The 18,095-nt window shown below is 50.0% G+C and overlaps 1 protein-coding gene across 3 annotated transcripts in view; it reads right to left on the reverse strand.

The window, feature by feature from the left end:
• The window catches only part of LOC142070533 (suppressor of cytokine signaling 1-like), a 52,111-nt gene that overhangs the window by 33,144 nt on the left and 872 nt on the right, over positions 1 to 18,095 (reverse strand). For 2 of the 3 annotated variants that reach the window (XM_075124223.1, XM_075124222.1), the window contains exons 3-5: positions 15,092 to 15,187; positions 9,416 to 11,424; positions 8,258 to 8,827 (exon numbers count right to left, since the gene is read on the reverse strand). In XM_075124223.1, the coding sequence (XP_074980324.1) occupies positions 8,307 to 8,827; positions 9,416 to 10,010 (1,116 nt within the window). In that variant the 5' untranslated portion in view covers positions 10,011 to 11,424; positions 15,092 to 15,187 and the 3' untranslated portion in view covers positions 8,258 to 8,306. Of the gene's footprint in view, positions 1 to 8,257; positions 8,828 to 9,415; positions 11,425 to 15,091; positions 15,188 to 18,095 lie in introns of those variants that run through there. The other variant, XM_075124224.1, reaches the window with a different exon arrangement.

Genomic DNA, 18,095 nt, shown 5'->3' on the forward strand with positions numbered 1-18,095 from the left:
CTTAGGTACCGAGGTGAAAGGCACCTTCGAAATAAAATAGATAAGCAGACAGGCCCTTGTCACCGCCATGTGTGACCCCTTTTAACTCCAGCCCAACACTGCACCTCTGGAGAAAGTGCATGCATCCTGAGAATAAGGTATTCTGGGATGTTCAGGGTAGCGATGAAAAGCTGCTAATGCAAAAGAGTTAGTTCAACAAAAACTGGGCCTGTATCATCATTTATTTTCATAATAAAATAGCTTCTCCAAGACACCAGACCAAGAACATACCATTCCACTGCAGGCTGCAGGTTTAGGGGATTAATTCCCACTATCCCTGAAACATTCTAAAATACAATACAAGGAAAATATATCCTCCCCAGGAGAATCCTTAGGTCTTAGGTCCAAAGGGTTTTATCTGAAATCAGATTGCTGATTGCAATAGCTCTAAATACACTGTGTTTTTGGCTGAGCAAAGTGAGGCCCTACATTCAAGTTGCACAGAGACCTGGGAATGTGGGGGAAGGGTGGAATGGGGGTCACACAGAGCCCCTGACATGTGGGAAAGGGAGAAATGGGATGGAAGTGGGGAATGGGGAGGCACACAGAGGTGAATAAAGGGAACCTGGGGGTCATGGGAGAAGGAATGGGGAAGCAATGGGGGAAATGGGAGGCTCACAGAGCCCCAGCCATGGAGAATGGGAAATGTGGGACAATGGAATGGGTGCAGGGCGGTGTGGGGAATACACAGAGCCTCTGACATGTGGCAGAAGGGGTATGGAGGAATAGGGGGGCACAGAGAACTGCTGCCATGGGGGAGGGGAATGAGGAGTTGCAGGGAGTCACTGAAATAGACAGGGATGGGAGAGTGACAAAGGCAGCTTGCAGGAGGTGAAATGGAGGGATACAAGGAGCCCCTCGTGAATGCAGTGAGCTCATCCTATCCAAACTAGGAAATGTGTGACTGCCCCCCACAAGCCCCAGTGTGAAGAAGACAGCTTAGGTCCTTTTTCCAGTAAGATACCCTCCCCTACAGGGTCCCCTCTCTGATGCTGCCTTGCAAAACCTCCTTTGAGGGATGCTCACAGTTCAAGGAATGAAGCCTCGGGAAAACAAAAGGACAAAACTTTGTGGCTGGAATCAAACTGAGGCTGAATTAGTTCTACTCTTGCAGGAAACGCTGGCACATTTCATTGGCCCCTTTCAGTGAAGCTGCAGCCCGGCCCCACCCCTCCCACTCCACGAGTAGGTCACTTCTCAGTAACAAAAAGAGACATGCTTTCCAGGAAAGTGAAGGCTGCTTGCACACCACCCACAGTGCAGTGACCAGGAAAGGATGCCAGCACATGCTGTGCACTTCCATTCTCACGCTGCAAGCACTGGGCAAGAGGTAATTCTGTCTATGAATGTAAGACAGTGCTGAACAGCATCATAGAGCATCCAGGATCACTTACAAGCTGGGTTAGGAAGAAGGAGAAATATTAAGGGGCTGTACAACAGGTAATGGGGGAGGCTGCTCTTCTAAAGTCTCCTACATGGCAAGCCCTACCAATTCATCTCGTTTCTGTCCTGCAATAACCCCTGCTAGCCCACTCTTCCCCCTAGTCCCAGCATACAGCTCTGCCAAGGCATCTCAACCCTTTCCTAGAGCACCCCCTGCTTTTCCAGTCTGGACCCCATGCATGTTCCTTTAATGGACCTCAGTCCTGATCTGCAGCACCCGCTTTCAGATGGAATGGCAGAGAGTGAAGACGTGTCTTCAGTGAGGGGTGAGTTTGAAGTAGAACTCACATGTTGCCCCAATCTGACTCCTGTCCACACACACATTCTCTAGGTCAAGTTAAATGGTGCTTTAAACTCAAACTAGCTGGCTTGCCAGGGGATATATTTTGAAGCTCAAGTGTTCCTTACATCCAAACTAGTGATGCAGTAGGACTCAGCCAACCTGTGCTCCTAATCCAATTGCTCTGTGCTGCTGGATGTTATTTTTCACCATGGCCATTCTCAAGATAGGCTAACTTGAGTGTGGGTAACTCAAGATGACTCTGCAGTGAAGACATAGCCTGAGAGAGCTACCAAAGTGGGTACTGACTGGAGCTGTGTACATCTTGTGGATTGCAGTTCACATGAATTTCAATTAATAGATTTTCTTGCGCGAACTGGATAATCTAAGCCTCACACCCCTTATCAGGTCGTCACCCAGGATGCCCCTTTTAGAGATACAGTTTTAAACAAGAAGGGATTAAAATCTGTGGGGAGGTTCTCAGTCCTGTGTTATACAGATCAGACTAAATGATCTGGTCCCTTCTGGCCTGGGAATCTATGTGGTCTTCCATTTAGGAACTTTTACATGACATACAGACACAGTCATTCAGAGGAGTGCTAAGCAAATCTAATTAGGGCCTTTTATAAAATGTGACATTTCCTCATTTTTAAAATATAGCCACATGATATTTTTTTAAAATGAAAGTTTAGATTCTGGAACACAATTAAGTCTCTTGTCCTGTCAGTTGCAAAAAACTGAAGGTAAAATGATCTAGTGATATATGTCTGAGTGTGCAGACAGCCTGAAACACTAGCTCAGAAATGTTAACTGCTCCAATCCATGTAAACAAGCTGTTGATTCTAAAACCTAGTGATGACTATTTAAATGTCAATATTGTTAACTATTTCACTGCTGATCATTTCAGCAGAAATGTCAGGCTAATATGCTTAGTTGTTATTCCTGTATATAGTGACTGATATTTGGGGAGGGCACAGTGTGACACCCTGAGGTCTTTTTTTTAAATTATTATTATTTATCTTGGGGCCAGGCAGGCTCCCAGACAACCACAAAACAAAGGAGGCACAAAGCTGGCATAAAGCCACCTTTGCCTCCACCTCCATTCCTGTGCTGAGTGGAGCTTGGTTAGAATGGAAAATTGGGGCCTTTTTCTGCGTTACATTTCAGACTAACATAGACCCAAAGTGCTTTACACAAAGAGAATCATACAGCCCTAAGAATTCTCCCAGAAGAACCACAGAAGAAAACCCACCAAAAAACTCACAAGGTGCATTTTATATTTACTAATATGTCTAAACCCAAATTAATTAACAAAATATACTAAAGGAAAATGGTGTCACCGGAACGTTCTTACATGTTAAAAACAATATAAAACCAGGTAATTCCACTCTTCCCTAACTGCTTCTGTTCTACAGCAACATTTCTGAAAACTGTCTCTGCACTTTGGTTTACACTAAAATAGCTGGTTGATAGAGGGAAACAAAATACGGGGACAGGCACTAGAGTTTCTTAAGTGGCAGACAAAGGAATTGTATGCAGGCTTCAAAAAAATATTCACAAGTTTTAAGTGGAATACAGAACAGATCAGTTTTCCATGTGAGTTGCATAGGCACTGTACTTTTATATTAATATTAAATAATCCCCCCTGCACTTGTGGGATTTTATTGACACTCACATTTGTACAGGTTATCATCAATTCTGTTACACTACCATGAGTATGTAGCAATAAAACTACCATCACAGTCAATCTTCGGCATGAAGCAAATAGATTGACTTCAGCACAAGCCAAATTTGCTCTCTTTAGACTCAAACATACTGGGAATCGGGGGAGGGAGCAGGGAAAATTCTTGCACACACATTAAAAGTGAGAGGTCAAAGGTCCCAAATAGTATCAATCAAATCAGAACAAGGGCAGGTTATTGCTAATCACAAAGAGATCAATGATAAATTTTTGAAATTCTACCGGGCTCTTTACAATAATGATTTACCACCTGACGCAGAAGAACTGAATACTTTTGTTAAAACTCTTAACCTCCCACAAATCTCAGAAGAACAGCAGCCAGGCTGGCCTCTCCATTGCAATCAGAGGGAATAAACAAGGCCATGGAGAAAATTAGTCCAGGCAAGACCCTGAGCCCTGATGACTACTGATAGAAGGTGATCAAAGTCTCGAAGGAATTCTGGTCCCTAAGCTGTTCTACATTTACAAAGATGCCTTAAAGAAACGTATCTTACCTCCAGTTATGAGGGAAGCCCTAAATTACTATGCTACTTAAACTGGGTAAGGATGCACAAAAGTCTACTAGCTACAGACTCACCTCTTTTGTCAATACTGATATAAAAACATTTTAAAAAATACTGGCACAGAGGCTTGAAAAAGTAACAAGTGATACGGTTCACCCCAGTCAAGTGTCATTTATTAAAAGAAAGGCATGGTTCAGATAACACGTCAGTTTATTCATGTTATGGCATTCCACCAACATTCTAGAAATTCCCATGCAATCATTTCACTCATGCAAAGAAAGCCTTATCTAGCAATATTTGTTCCTTACCCTGGATAAATTTGGGTTGGGGAAATCATGGATTCAGCTGTTAACATCCAACCCCACCTCCCCTATCCTAAAGAATAGCACAATATCTCCCACCTTTGATCTGTTTTGCAGAACTAGACAGGAATGCCCTCTGCCCACTTCTGTTCAATCTAGCATTAGAACTACTTGCACTACTAAGCCCTGGTCTACACTAGGAGTTGAGGTTGAATTTAGCAGTGTTAAATCGATTTAACCCTGCACCCGTCCACACGACAAAGCCCTTTTTTTCAACTTAAAGGACTCTCAGGGTATGTCTACACTACGGAATAAGGTCGAATTTATAGAAGTCGGTTTTTTAGAAATCGGTTTTATATATTCGAGTGTGTGTGTCCCCACAGAAAATGCTCTAAGTGCATTAAGTGCATTAACTCGGCGGAGCGCTTCCACAGTACTGAGGCTAGAGTCGACTTCCGGAGCGTTGCACTGTGGGTAGCTATCCCACAGTTCCCGCAGTCTCCGCTGCCCATTGGAATTCTGGGTTGAGATCCCAATGCCTGATGGGGCTAAAACATTGTCGCGGGTGGTTCCGGGTACATATCGTCAGGCCCCCGTTCCCTCCCTCCCTCCGTGAAAGCAAGGGCAGACAATCATTTCGCGCCTTTTTTCCTGAGTTACCTGTGCAGACGCCATACCACTGCAAGCATGGAGCCCGCTCAGGTAACCGTCACCCTATGTCTCCTGGGTGCTGGCAGATGCGGTACGGCATTGCTACACAGTAGCAGCAACCCCTTGCCTTGTGGCAGCAGACGGTACAGTACGACTGGTAGCCGTCATCGTCATGTCCGAGGTGCTCCTGGCCACGTCGGCTGGGAGCGCCTGGGCAGACATGGGCGCAGGGACTAAATTTGGAGTGACTTGACCAGGTCATTCTCTTTAGTCCTGCTGCAGTCAGTCCTATTGAACCGTCTTATGGTGAGCGGGCAGGCGATACGGACTGCTAGCAGTCGTACTGTACCATCTTCTGCCGAGCAGCCATGAGATGTGGATGGCATGCAGTCCTTCTGCACCGTCTGCTGCCAGCCAAAGATGTAAAAGATAGATGGAGTGGATCAAAACAAGAAATAGACCAGATTTGTTTTGTACTCATTTGCTTCCCCCCCTCCCCTGTCTAGGGGACTCATTCTTCTAGATCACACTGCAGTCACTCACAGAGAAGGTGCAGCGAGGTAAATCTAGCCATGTATCAATCAGAGGCCAGGCTAACCCTCTTGTTCCAATAAGGACAATAACTTAGGTGCACCATTTCTTATTGGAACCCTCCATGAAGTCCTGCCTGAAATACTCCTAGATGTAAAGCCACCCCCTTTGTTGATTTTAGCTCCCTGAAGCCAACCCTGTAAGCGCCCCTCCCGGCGTCAGAGCAACGGCAAACAATCGGGCATCTGAGATTGCTGTCCAGAGCAGTCACAATGGAGCACTCTGATGGGGCTAAAACATTGTCGCGGGTGGTTGTGGGTACGTATCGTCAGGCCCCCGTTCCCTCCCTCCCTCCGTGAAAGCAAGGGCAGACAATCATTTCGCGCCTTTTTTCCTGAGTTACCTGTGCAGACGCCATACCACGGCAAGCATGGAGCCCGCTCAGGTAACCGTCACCCTATGTCTCCTGGGTGCTGGCAGACGTGGTACGGCTTTGCTGCACAGTAGCAGCAACCCATTGCCTTCTGGCAGCAGACGGTGCAATACGATTGGTAGTCGTCCTCGTCGTGTCCGAGGTGCTCCTGGCCACGTCGGCTGGGAGCGCCTGGGCAGACATGGGCGCAGGGACTAAATTTGGAGTGACTTGACCAGGTCATTCTCTTTAGTCCTGCAGTCAGTCCTATTGAACCGTCTTATGGTGAGCGGGCAGGCGATACGGACTGCTAGCAGTCGTACTGTACCATCTTCTGCCAGGCAGGCAAGAGATGGGGATGGCTAGCAGTCGTACTGTACCATCTTCTGCCGAGCAGCCATGAGATGTGGATGGCATGCAGTCCTCCTGCACCGTCTGCTGCCAGCCAAAGATGTAAAAGATAGATGGAGTGGGTCAAAACAAGAAATAGACCAGATTTGTTTTGTACTCATTTGCCTCCTCCCCTGTCTAGGGGACTCATTCCTCTAGGTCACACTGCAGTCACTCACAGAGAAGGTGCAGCGAGGTAAATCTAGCCATGTATCAGTCAGAGGCCAGGCTAACCTCCTTGTTCCAATAAGAACAATAACTTAGGTGCACCATTTCTTATTGGAACCCTCCGTGAAGTCCTGCCTGAAATACTCCTTGATGTACAGGCACCCCCTTTGTTGATTTTAGCTCCCTGAAGCCAACCCTGTAAGCCGTGTCGTCAGTCGCCCCTCCCTCCATCAGAGCAACGGCAGACAATCGTTCCGCGCCTTTTTTCTGTGCGGACGCCATACCAAGGCAAGCATGGAGGCCGCTCAGCTCACTTTGGCAATTAGGAGCACATTAAACACCACATGCATTATCCAGCAGTATATGCAGCACCAGAACCTGGCAAAGCGATACCGGGCGAGGAGGCAACGTCAGCGCGGTCACGTGAGTGATCAGGACATGGACACAGATTTCTCTGAAAGCATGGGCCCTGCCAATGCATGCATCATGGTGCTAATGGGGCAGGTTCATGCTGTGGAACGCCGATTCTGGGCTCGGGAAACAAGCACAGACTGGTGGGACCGCATAGTGTTGCAGGTCTGGGACGATTCCCAGTGGCTGCGAAACTTTCGCATGCGTAAGGGCACTTTCATGGAACTTTGTGACTTGCTTTCCCCTGCCCTGAGGCGCATGAATACCAAGATGAGAGCAGCCCTCACAGTTGAGAAGCGAGTGGCGATAGCCCTGTGGAAGCTTGCAATGCCAGACAGCTACCGGTCAGTCGGGAGTCAATTTGGAGTGGGCAAATCTACTGTGGGGGCTGCTGTGATGCAAGTAGCCCACGCAATCAAAGATCTGCTGATATCAAGGGTAGTGACCCTGGGAAATGTGCAGGTCATAGTGGATGGCTTTGCTGCAATGGGATTCCCTAACTGTGGTGGAGCTATAGACGGAACCCATATCCCTATCTTGGCACCGGAGCACCAAGCCGCCGAGTACATAAACCGCAAGGGGTACTTTTCGATAGTGCTGCAAGCTCTGGTGGATCACAAGGGATGTTTCACCAACATTAACGTGGGATGGCCGGGAAAGGTGCATGATGCTCGCATCTTCAGAAACTCTGGTCTGTTTCAAAAGCTGCAGGAAGGGACTTTATTCCCAGACCAGAAAATAACTGTTGGGGATGTTGAAATGCCTATATGTATCCTTGGGGACCCAGCCTACCCCTTAATGCCATGGCTCATGAAGCCGTACACAGGCAGCCTGGACAGTGGTCAGGAGCTGTTCAACTACAGGCTGAGCAAGTGCAGAATGGTGGTAGAATGTGCATTTGGACGTTTAAAGGCGCGCTGGCGCAGTTTACTGACTCGCTTAGACCTCAGCGAAACCAATATTCCCACTGTTATTACTGCTTGCTGTGTGCTCCACAATATCTGTGAGAGTAAGGGGGAGACGTTTATGGCGGGGTGGGAGGTTGAGGCAAATCGCCTGGCTGCTGGTTACGCGCAGCCAGACACCAGGGCGGTTAGAAGAGCACAGGAGGGCGCGGTACGCATCAGAGAAGCTTTGAAAACCAGTTTCATGACTGGCCAGGCTACGGTGTGAAAGTTCTGTTTGTTTCTCCTTGATGAAACCCCCCGCCCCTTGGTTCACTCTACTTCCCTGTAAGCTAACCACCCACCCCTCCTCCCTTCAATCACCGCTTGCAGAGGCAATAAAGTCATTGTTGCTTCACATTCATGCATTCTTTATTCATTCATCACACAAATAGGGGGATGACTACCAAGGTAGCCCAGGAGGGGTGGTGGAGGAGGGAAGGAAAATGCCACACAGCACTTTAAGCACAGCACTTTAAAAGTTTACAACTTTAAAATTTATTGAATGACAGCCTTCTTTTTTTTGGGCAATCCTCTGTGGTGGAGTGGCTGGTTGGCCGGAGGCCCCCCCACCGCGTTCTTGGGCGTCTGGGTGTGGAGGCTATGGAACTTGGGGAGGAGGGCGGTTGGTTACAGAGGGGCAGCAGTGGCAGTCTGTGCTCGAGCTGCCTTTGCTGCAGCTCAACCATACACTGGAGCATACTGGTTTGGTCCTGCAGCAGCCTCAGCATTGAATCCTGCCTCCTCTCATCACGCTGCCGCCACATTTGAGCTTCAGCCCTGTCTTCAGCCCGCCACTTACTCTCTTCAGCCCGCCACCTCTCCTCCCGGTCACTTTGTGCTTTCCTGCACTCTGACATTATTTGCCTCCACGCATTCGTCTGTGCTCTGTCAGTGTGGGAGGACAGCATGAGCTTGGAGAACATTTCATCGCGAGTGCGTTTTTTTTTCTTTCTAAGCTTCACTAGCCTCTGGGAAGGAGAAGATCCTGTGATCATTGAAACACATGCAGCTGGTGGAGAAAAAAAAAGGGACAGCGGTATTTAAAAAGACACATTTTATAAAACAGTGGCTACACTCTTTCAGGGTAAACCTTGCTGTTAACATTACATACATAGCACATGTGCTTTCGTTATAAGGTTGCATTTTGCCTCCTCCCACCGCGTGACTACCCCCTCAACCTTCCCCCCTCCCTGTGGCTAACAGCGGGGAACATTTCAGTTTAGCCACAGGCAAACAGCCCAGCAGGAATGGGCTCCTCTGAGTGTCCCCTGAAGAAAAGCACTCTATTTCAACCAGGTGACCATGAATTATATCTCACTCTCCTGAGGATAACACAGAGAGATAAAGAACGGATGTTGTTTGAATGCCAGCAAACATACACTGCAATGCTTTGTTCTACAATGATTCCCGAGTACGTGTTACTGGCCTCGAGTGGTAAAGTGTCCTACCATGAAGGACGCAATAAGGCTGCCCTCCCCAGAAACCTTTTGCAAAGGCTTTAGGACTACATCTAGGAGAACCGCAAATGCCAGGGCAAAGTAATCCTTTCACATGCTTGCTTTTAAACCATGTATAGTATTTTAAAAGGTACACTCACCAGAGGTCCCTTCTCCGCCTGCTGGGTCCAGGAGGCAGCCTTGGGTGGGTTCGGGGGGTACTGGCTCCAGGTCTAGGGTGAGAAACAGTTCCTGGCTGTCGGGAAAACCGGTTTCTCCGCTTGCTTGCTGTGAGCTATCTACAACCTCCTCCTCCTCATCATCATCATCTTCTTCGTCCCCAAAACCTGCTTCCGTATTGCCTCCATCTCCATTGAAGGAGTCAAACAACACGGCTGGGGTAGTGGTGGCTGAACCCCCTAAAATGGCATGCAGCTCATCATAGAAGCGGCATGTTTGGGGCTCTGACCCAGAGCGGCTGTTCGCCTCTCTGGTTTTCTGGTAGGCTTGCCTCAGCTCCTTCAGTTTCACGCGGCACTGCTTCGGGTCCCTGTTATGGCCTCTGTCCTTCATGCCCTGGGAGATTTTCACAAAGGTTTTGGCATTTCGAAAACTGGAACGGAGTTCTGATAGCACGGATTCCTCTCCCCAAACAGCGATCAGATCCCGTACCTCCCGTTCGGTCCATGCTGGAGCTCTTTTGCGATTCTGGGACTCCATCATGGTCACCTGTGCTGATGAACTCTGCATGGTCATGGCTGCATGATGAACTCTGCATGCAGCTTGCCACGCTGGCCAAACAGGAAATGAGATTCAAAAGTTCGCGGTTCTTTTCCTGTCTACCTGGCCAGTGCATCTGAGTTGAGAGTGCTGTCCAGAGCGGTCACAATGGAGCACTCTGGGATAGCTCCATTGTGTCCACAGTACCCCAAATTCGAGCCGGCAACGTCGATTTAAGCGCTAATCCACTTGTCAGGGGTGGAGTAAGGAAATCGATTTTAAGAGCCCTTTAAGTCGAAATAAAGGGCTTCATTGTGTGGACGGGTGCAGGTTTACATCGATTTAACGCTGCTAAATTCGACCTAAAGTCCTAGTGTAGACCAGGGCTCAAAATCGATTTCCTTACTCCACCCCCGACAAGGGGATTAGCACTGAAATCGGCCTTGCTGGGTCAAATTTCGGGTACTGTGGACGCAATTAGATGGTATTGGCCTTCGGGAGCTATCCCAGAGTGCTCCATTCCTGCAGCTTTTGAAACAGACCAGAGTTTCTGAAGATGCGAGCTTCATATACCTTTCCCGGCCATCCGACGTTGATGTTGGTGAAACGTCCCTTGTGATCCACCAGTGCTGGCAGCACTATTGAAAACTATTGCGGTTTATGTACTCGCTGGCTTGGTGCTCCAGTGCCAAGATAGGGATATGGGTTCCATCTATGGCCCCACCAGAGTTAGGGAATCCCATTGCAGCAAAGCCATCCACTATGACCTGCACATTTCCCAGGGTCACTACCCTTGATATCAGTAGATCTTTGATTGCATTGGCTACTTGCATCACAGCAGCCCCCACAGTAGATTTGCCCACTCCAAATTGATTCCCAACTGACCGGTAGCTGTCTGGCGTTGCAAGCTTCCACAGGGCTATTGCCACTCGCTTCTCAACTGTGAGGGCTGCTCTCATCTTGGCATTCATGCGCTTCAGGGCAGGGGAAAGCAAGTCACAAAGTTCCATGAAAGTGCCCTTACCCATGCAAAAGTTTCACAGCCACTGGGAATCGTCCCAGACCTGCAACACTATGCGGTCCCACCAGTCTGTGCTTGTTTCCTGGGTCCAGAATCAGCGTTCCATGGCATGAACCTGCCCCATTAGCACCATGATGCCTGCATTGCCAGGGCCCATACTTTGAGAGAAGTCTGTGTCCATGTCCTCATCACTTTTGTCACTGCGCTAACGTCGCCTCCTCGCCCGGTTTCGCTTTGCCAGGTTCTGGTGCTGCATATACTGCTGGATAATGCGCGTGGTGTTTAATGTGTTCCTAATTGCCAAAGCGATCTGAGCGGGCTCCATGCTTGCCGTGGTATGGCGTCTGCACAGAAAAAAGGCGCGGAACGATTGTCTGCCGTTGCTCTGACGGAGGGAGGGGCGACTGACGACATGGCTTACAGGGTTGGCTTACAGGGAATTAAAATCAACAAAGGGGGAGGCTTTACATCAAGGAGAAACAAAAACAACTGTCACACAGAATGGCCCCCTCAAGGATTAAACTCAAACCCCTGTGTTTAGCAGGCCAATGCTCAACCCACTAAGCTATCCCTCCCTCTGGTATTTCAGGCAGGACTTCATGGAGGGAGGGAGGGAGGGAGGGGGGAGCAAATGAATACAAAACAAATCTGGTCTATTTCTTGTTTTGATCCATTCCATCTATCTTTTACATCTTTGGCTGGCAGCAGACGGTGCAGAAGGACTGCAAGCCATCCACATCTCCTGGCTGCTTGGCAGAAGATGGTACAATAGGACTGCCTGCAGGACTAAAGAGAATGACCTGGTCGAGTCACTCCTAATTTAGTCCCTGCACCCATATCTGCTCAGGCGCTCCTGACCGACCTCACCGAGGCAGCCAGGAGCATCTCGGACATGATAAGGATGGTTTTCAGGCCTATTGTACTGTCTGCTGCCACAAGGCAATGGGTTGCTGCTGCTATGTAGCAATGCAGTACCGCATCTGCCAGCACCTAGGAGACATACGGTGACGGTTAGCTGAGCAGGCTCCATGCTTGCCGTGGTATGGCGTCTGCACAGGTAACTCAGGAAAAAAGGCACAAAACGATCGTCTGCCCTTGCTTTCACGGAGGGAGGGAGGGAACGGGGGCCTGACGATATGTATCCAGAACCACCCGCGACAATGTTTTAGCCCCATCAGGCACTGGGATTTCTACCCAGAATTCAAATGGGCAGCAGAGACTGCAGGAACTGTGGGATAGCCACCCACAGTGCAATGCTCCGGAAGTCGACAGTTGCCTTGGTACTGTGGACACACTCCGCCGACTACATGCACTTAGAGCATTTGTGTGGGGACGCACACAATCGACTGTATAAAAATGCTTTCTACAAAACCGACTTCTATAAATTCAACCTAATTTTGTAGTGTAGACATACCCTAATTAGGGAACACCAAGGTATTCAAGGGATCAAATCAGGCACTCAGGAAACAAAAATCCTTCTATATGCAGATGACATCCTCCTATATATTAAAAATCTAGATCAATCTATTCTGAATATCCTACCAACAGTAGATAACTTTGGTAAATTCTCTGGCTACAAGATAAATTGTGATATGTCAGAAGCAATGAAGATCTTCAAATGAAGATTTGGGCATCGCAAAATGGGGAAGAGATGGCCAGCCCTCTGTGGAGATAGAGGTGGTTAGGGACTATTTAGAAAAGCTGGACGTGCACAAGTCCATGGGGCCGGACGAGTTGCATCCGAGAGTGCTGAAGGAATTGGCCATTATCTTTGAAAACTCGTGGCGAACGGGGGAAGTCCCGGATGACTGGAAAAAGGCTAATGTAGTGCCAATCTTTAAAAAAGGGAAGAAGGAGGATCCTGGGAACTACAGGCCAGTCAGCCTCACCTCAGTCCCTGGAAAAATCATGGAGCAGGTCCTCAAAGAATCAATCCTGAAGCACTTGCATGAGAGGAAAGTGATCAGGAACAGCCAGCATGGATTCACCAAGGGAAGGTCATGCCTGACTAATCTGATCGCCTTTTATGATGAGATTACTGGTTCTGTGGATGAAGGGAAAGCAGTGGATGTATTGTTTCTTGACTTTAGCAAAGCTTTTGACACGGTCTCCCACAGTATTCTTGTCAGCAAGTTAAGGAAGTATGGGCTGGAAGAATGCACTATAAGGTGGGTAGAAAGCTGGCTAGATTGTCGGGCTCAACGGGTAGTTATAAATGGTTCCATGTCTAGTTGGCAGCCGGTATCAAGTGGAGTGCCCCAAGGGTCGGTCCTGGGGCCGGTTTTGTTCAATATCTTCATAAATGATCTGGAGGATGGTGTGGATTGCACTCTCAGCAAATTTGCGGATGATACTGAACTGGGAGGAGTGGTAGATACGCTGGAGGGGAGGGATAGGATACAGAAGGACCTAGACAAATTGGAGGATTGGGCCAAAAGAAATCTGATGAGGTTCAATAAGGATAAGTGCAGGGTCCTGCACTTAGGACGGAAGAACCCAATGCACAGCTACAGACTAGGGACCGAATGGCTAGACAGCAGTTCTGCGGAAAAGGACCTAGGGGTGACAGTGGACGAGAAGCTGGATACGAGTCAGCAGTGTGCCCTTGTTGCCAAGAAGGCCAATGGCATTTTGGGATGTATAAGTAGGGGCATAGCGAGCAGATCGAGGGACGTGATCGTTCCCCTCTATTCGACATTGGTGAGGCCTCATCTGGAGTACTGTGTCCAGTTTTGGGCCCCACACTTCAAGAAGGATGTGGATAAATTGGAGAGAGTCCAGCGAAGGGCAACAAAAATGATTAGGGGTCTGGAACACATGAGTTATGAGGAGAGGCTGAGGGAGCTGGGATTGTTTAGCCTGCAGAAGAGAAGAATGAGGGGGGATTTGATAGCTGCTTTCAACTACCTGAAAGGGGGTTCCAAAGAGGATGGCTCTAGACTGTTCTCAATGGTAGCAGATGACAGAACGAGGAGTAATGGTCTCAAGCTGCAGTGGGGGAGGTTTAGATTGGATATTAGGAAAAACTTTTTCACTAAGAGGGTGGTGAAACACTGGAATGCGTTACCTAGGGAGGTGGTAGAATCTCCTTCCTTAGAGGTTTTTAAGGTCAGGCTTGACAAAGCCCTGGCTGGGATGATTTAACTGGGATTTGGTCCTGCTTCGAGCAGGGGGTTGGACTAGATGACCTTCTGGGGTCCCTTCCAACCCTTATATTCTATGATTCTATGATCTCAATGGATCTAGTTGGAAGTGGCTCTCCTATAGGGATATTTAGATGGCAACAGACAAACCTCAGATATCTTGGCATCTTGTTCCTTAAGGAAATTAAGAACATAGTCAAGGTCAGGGGTGGCCAACCTGTGGCTCCAGAGCCACATGCGGCTCTTCAGAAGTTAACATGCAGCTCCTTGTACACGCACTGACTCTGGAGCTGGAGCTACAGGCGCCAACCTTCCAGTGTGCCGGGGGGTGCTCGCTGCTCAACTGCCACAGGCCCTACCCCCGCTCCACCCCTTCCTGCCCCCTCCCCTGAGCCTGCTATGCCCTTGCTCTTCCCCCTCCTCCCCAGAGCCTCCTGCACACCATGAAACATGATTGGGAGGTGTGGGGAGGGAGGGGGAGGTGCTGATTGGCAGGGCTGCCGGTGGGTGGGAGGCACTGGGAGTGGGGGGGAGCTGATGGGGGGCTGCTGACATATTACTGTGGCTCTTTGGCAATGTACATTGGTAAATTCTGGCTACTTCTCTGGCTCAGGTTGGCCACCCCTGGTCAAGGTTAACTTAGCCCCATTAATCATGCACTCAGAAAATGATTTAAACAAATGGAAGGCACTACCCCTCTCCCTTTGGGGAAAAACAAAATGAATGCCCTTCCCAGGATCCTTTGTATTCTAAATTCACTTCCCATCCATGTTCCTTCCTTTTTTTTTACTGAAATTGACATGTTCAGGTCTTTCTTGGGGGCTGCTGGTAAGAAGCCCAGAACATCCTTACAAAGATTACAGCCCCGTCAATACAGGTGGGTTAACATTTCCCAACTTCAAACTTTACCATTAGGCAATAATTTTTAACCAAACAGCACAATGGCTTGTTACCTCATGCTGGAGCCTTGGATTGAATCCAGCGGGAAGCAGAATTGGTTGCTCCTTAACCCCTCTCCATTGCGATGCACTCAGATTAATACAGATTCCCTAAAGAACAATTTCCAGTTATTGTGGCAGCCAAAAATATTTGGAGTACAGTGATTACTAAATTTAACAACCATCCCCTTCTTCATATCAAGGCCTCTATCTAGCGGTAATTTGAAACTCTGTATAACAGGACCCCATAATTTGGCCAGATAGGATTAGGAAAGGGATTTTGACCATCAGTCAATTTATTGCTTACATTGTCCAACTCCTGATGGCACTTCCTAGGCTGGTCAGGGAAAATCATGTTCTCCCTCTCAGTCCCTCTTTGTCATCCTTACTCTGGCTCCCAGCCCCATTACTCCATTCCCAGTCTGCCTCAGACCCCTCACCCCCTGGTCTTGGGCTGGTGTCCTAGCCCCTCTTGCAGGAGGTCTGAGAAACCCACTCAGTCTCTCCCCAGAACTATGGGCCAAGGCAGGCCCTTGGCTACCCTGACATGCAGTTGAGCTCTCCAACCACATGCCTCCACATCAACTTCTGCAGTGGGATAGATGCGGGTCTCGACATAAATACAGGAGACAAGAACTGGGAGGTAGGTGTCAATCCAGACTATTCAACCTCCCCAGGTCTTCCTGAACCAGAGTACACTCGCAACCTGAGTCTATGAGTCCCTTAACTACAGTTCCTCTCACCCTAACTGCTACTACCCACAGCAGAGCCCTCTGATTTTTGGAGCTGACCCCCACCGCTTGGGCCCATTGTAGTAACAATTGAGGTATCACATTCCATAATCAGGCAATTTTTTTTTTAATATGCCCAGATTGACCGCACCCGAAGCAAACCACAGAGCCCCGTGGTCCACTTCCACCAGTATTTCCAGTAGACTGCAGGGCTCCCCAGATCCTTTGTAGGTGCTGTGCGCCGCGCCCCCCCCCCCACACACAATGTTTAGGACGCTTGGGGTCTTTCCCCTTGAGGACTTCCATGGGTCACCCCTGGTGAACTCCACTCGGTTTACCATACTGCCCTGGCCTCTTGTCTCCTTCAGCCTCAAAGAAGGCTTCAGCTCGCTTCATGGCTTCCCCCCATGAGGCCAGCTGGAAGTGCCCCACCCAGCTCTGCACCCCCAGGTAGAACCTTCAGGAACTGTTCCAGGACAACCTGATCCAGAACTTTCTCCACTGAACTGGTCTCTGGGCAGAGCCCCCACGTCACGAGGTCCCGTGGTTTCTGGGCCACTACCCGCGGTTGTGCCCCTTGCAGGAACGGTTCTACCTGGACCCTGTGCCCATAAGCCCCCGGAGTCAGCCCTAACCGGTCTAGGATGGCTGCCCTCACCACTGGATAGGAGTCTGCCTGTTCATCGCTCACTGCCTGGTTAGCCGCCTGTGCCTCACCTGTCAGGAGCGGTGCTATGCAGGCTGCCCAAGTCAAATCCTCCCAGTCCGCTGCCTTTACCACCCACTCAAGTGTCCAGAGAAAACCCTGGGGATCATCCTTTGGTCTGAGCTTCGCCAGGCCCAGAGCCAACTGGCCCCCAGTCCCATCACCAACTGCATTACCAGGCGTGGCATGGCCCAACCGCTTCTGTATCCACACCTGCTGTTTGGAGTGGACTTCTTGCCAATGGGCCTCCTACTGTTTCTATTGATTCTCCTTCAACTGCATCAGCAGAGCCTGGGTCAGCTGCTGCAGTTGCCCTGCCACTAACAGGCACATCACCTCCTCCATCTCTCCCCTTAGTCTAGGGGTGGGCTGAGATCCCACTTCTGGTACCAGGGGTCACAGGCAGCCACCACTGCCCAACTCCAAGCATGCACTGCCAGGCCCAGTCTCACGGGGGTTTATTATTCCTTTATAACAAAGGTTAGCAAACAAGCAGAATGCCATCTTAATTCAATACCTGGCCCCCAGGCTTCAGGGCCATCCTTCCCAAGGGACTCTGGTAGGGTTTCCAACTTTCTAATTGCACAAAACCGAACACCCTAGCCCCACCCCTTCCCCAAAGCCCTGCCCTCTGCTCACAACATTCCCCCTCCCTCGGTGGCTTGCTCTCCCCAACCCTCACTCACTTACACTGGGCTGGGGCAGGGGGTTGAGGTGCGGGAGAGGGTGCGGGCTCCAGGGTGGGGCCAGAAATGAGGGGTTGAGGGTGCAGGAGAGGGCTCCAGGCTGGGCAGGGGGTTGGGGGGCAGAGGGGTGAGGGCTCTGTCTGGGGGTGCAGGCTCTGGGGTGGGGCCAGGGATAAGGGGTTTGAGGCGTATGAGGGGGTTCTAGGCTGGGGGGTGGAGCAGAGGGGTTCACGGTGTGGGAGGGGGCTGTGGGCTGGGGCAGGAGGTTGGAGTGCCGGGGGGGGGTGAGGGCTCCATCTGGGGGTGCAGGCTCTGGGGTGGGGCCAGAGAGGAGGGGTTTAGGGTGCAGGAGGGTGCTCCAGGTTTCGGGGGGCTCAGGGCTGGGGTAGAGGGTTGGGTCAGGGGCTTACCTCGGGTGGCTCCCAGTCAGCAGCACAGCAGGGCTAAGGCAGGCCCCCTGCGTGTCTTGGCTCCATGCTGCACCCCAAAAGCAGCCAGCAGGTCTGGCTCCTAGGTGGAGGCGCGGCGGGTGGGTGTGCATGCTGCTCTCACCCAGAGGCACCACCCCTGCAGTTCCCATTGGCCATGGTTCCCAGCCACTGGGAGTGCAGAGCCAGTGCTTGGGGCAGGGACAGTGTGCGGAGTCCCATGCCCCCTCCTCCTAGGAGCCAGAGCTGCTGGCTGCTTCCAGGGTGCAGCACGGAGCCAGGACAGGTAGGGACTTGCCTGCCTTAGCACCACTGACTGGACTTTTAATGGCCCAGTTGGCAGTGCTGACCGGAGCTGCCAGGGTCCCTTTTTGACCGGGTGTTCTGGTCGAAAACTGGACACCTGGTCACCCTAAGGCAGCTTATGTCAACCTAACCATGTAGCGTAGACCAGGCCACAGTCTTCTG

Source organism: Caretta caretta, chromosome 1, assembly GCF_965140235.1.
Source record: "Caretta caretta isolate rCarCar2 chromosome 1, rCarCar1.hap1, whole genome shotgun sequence".
Taxonomy (NCBI): Eukaryota; Metazoa; Chordata; order Testudines; family Cheloniidae; genus Caretta; species Caretta caretta.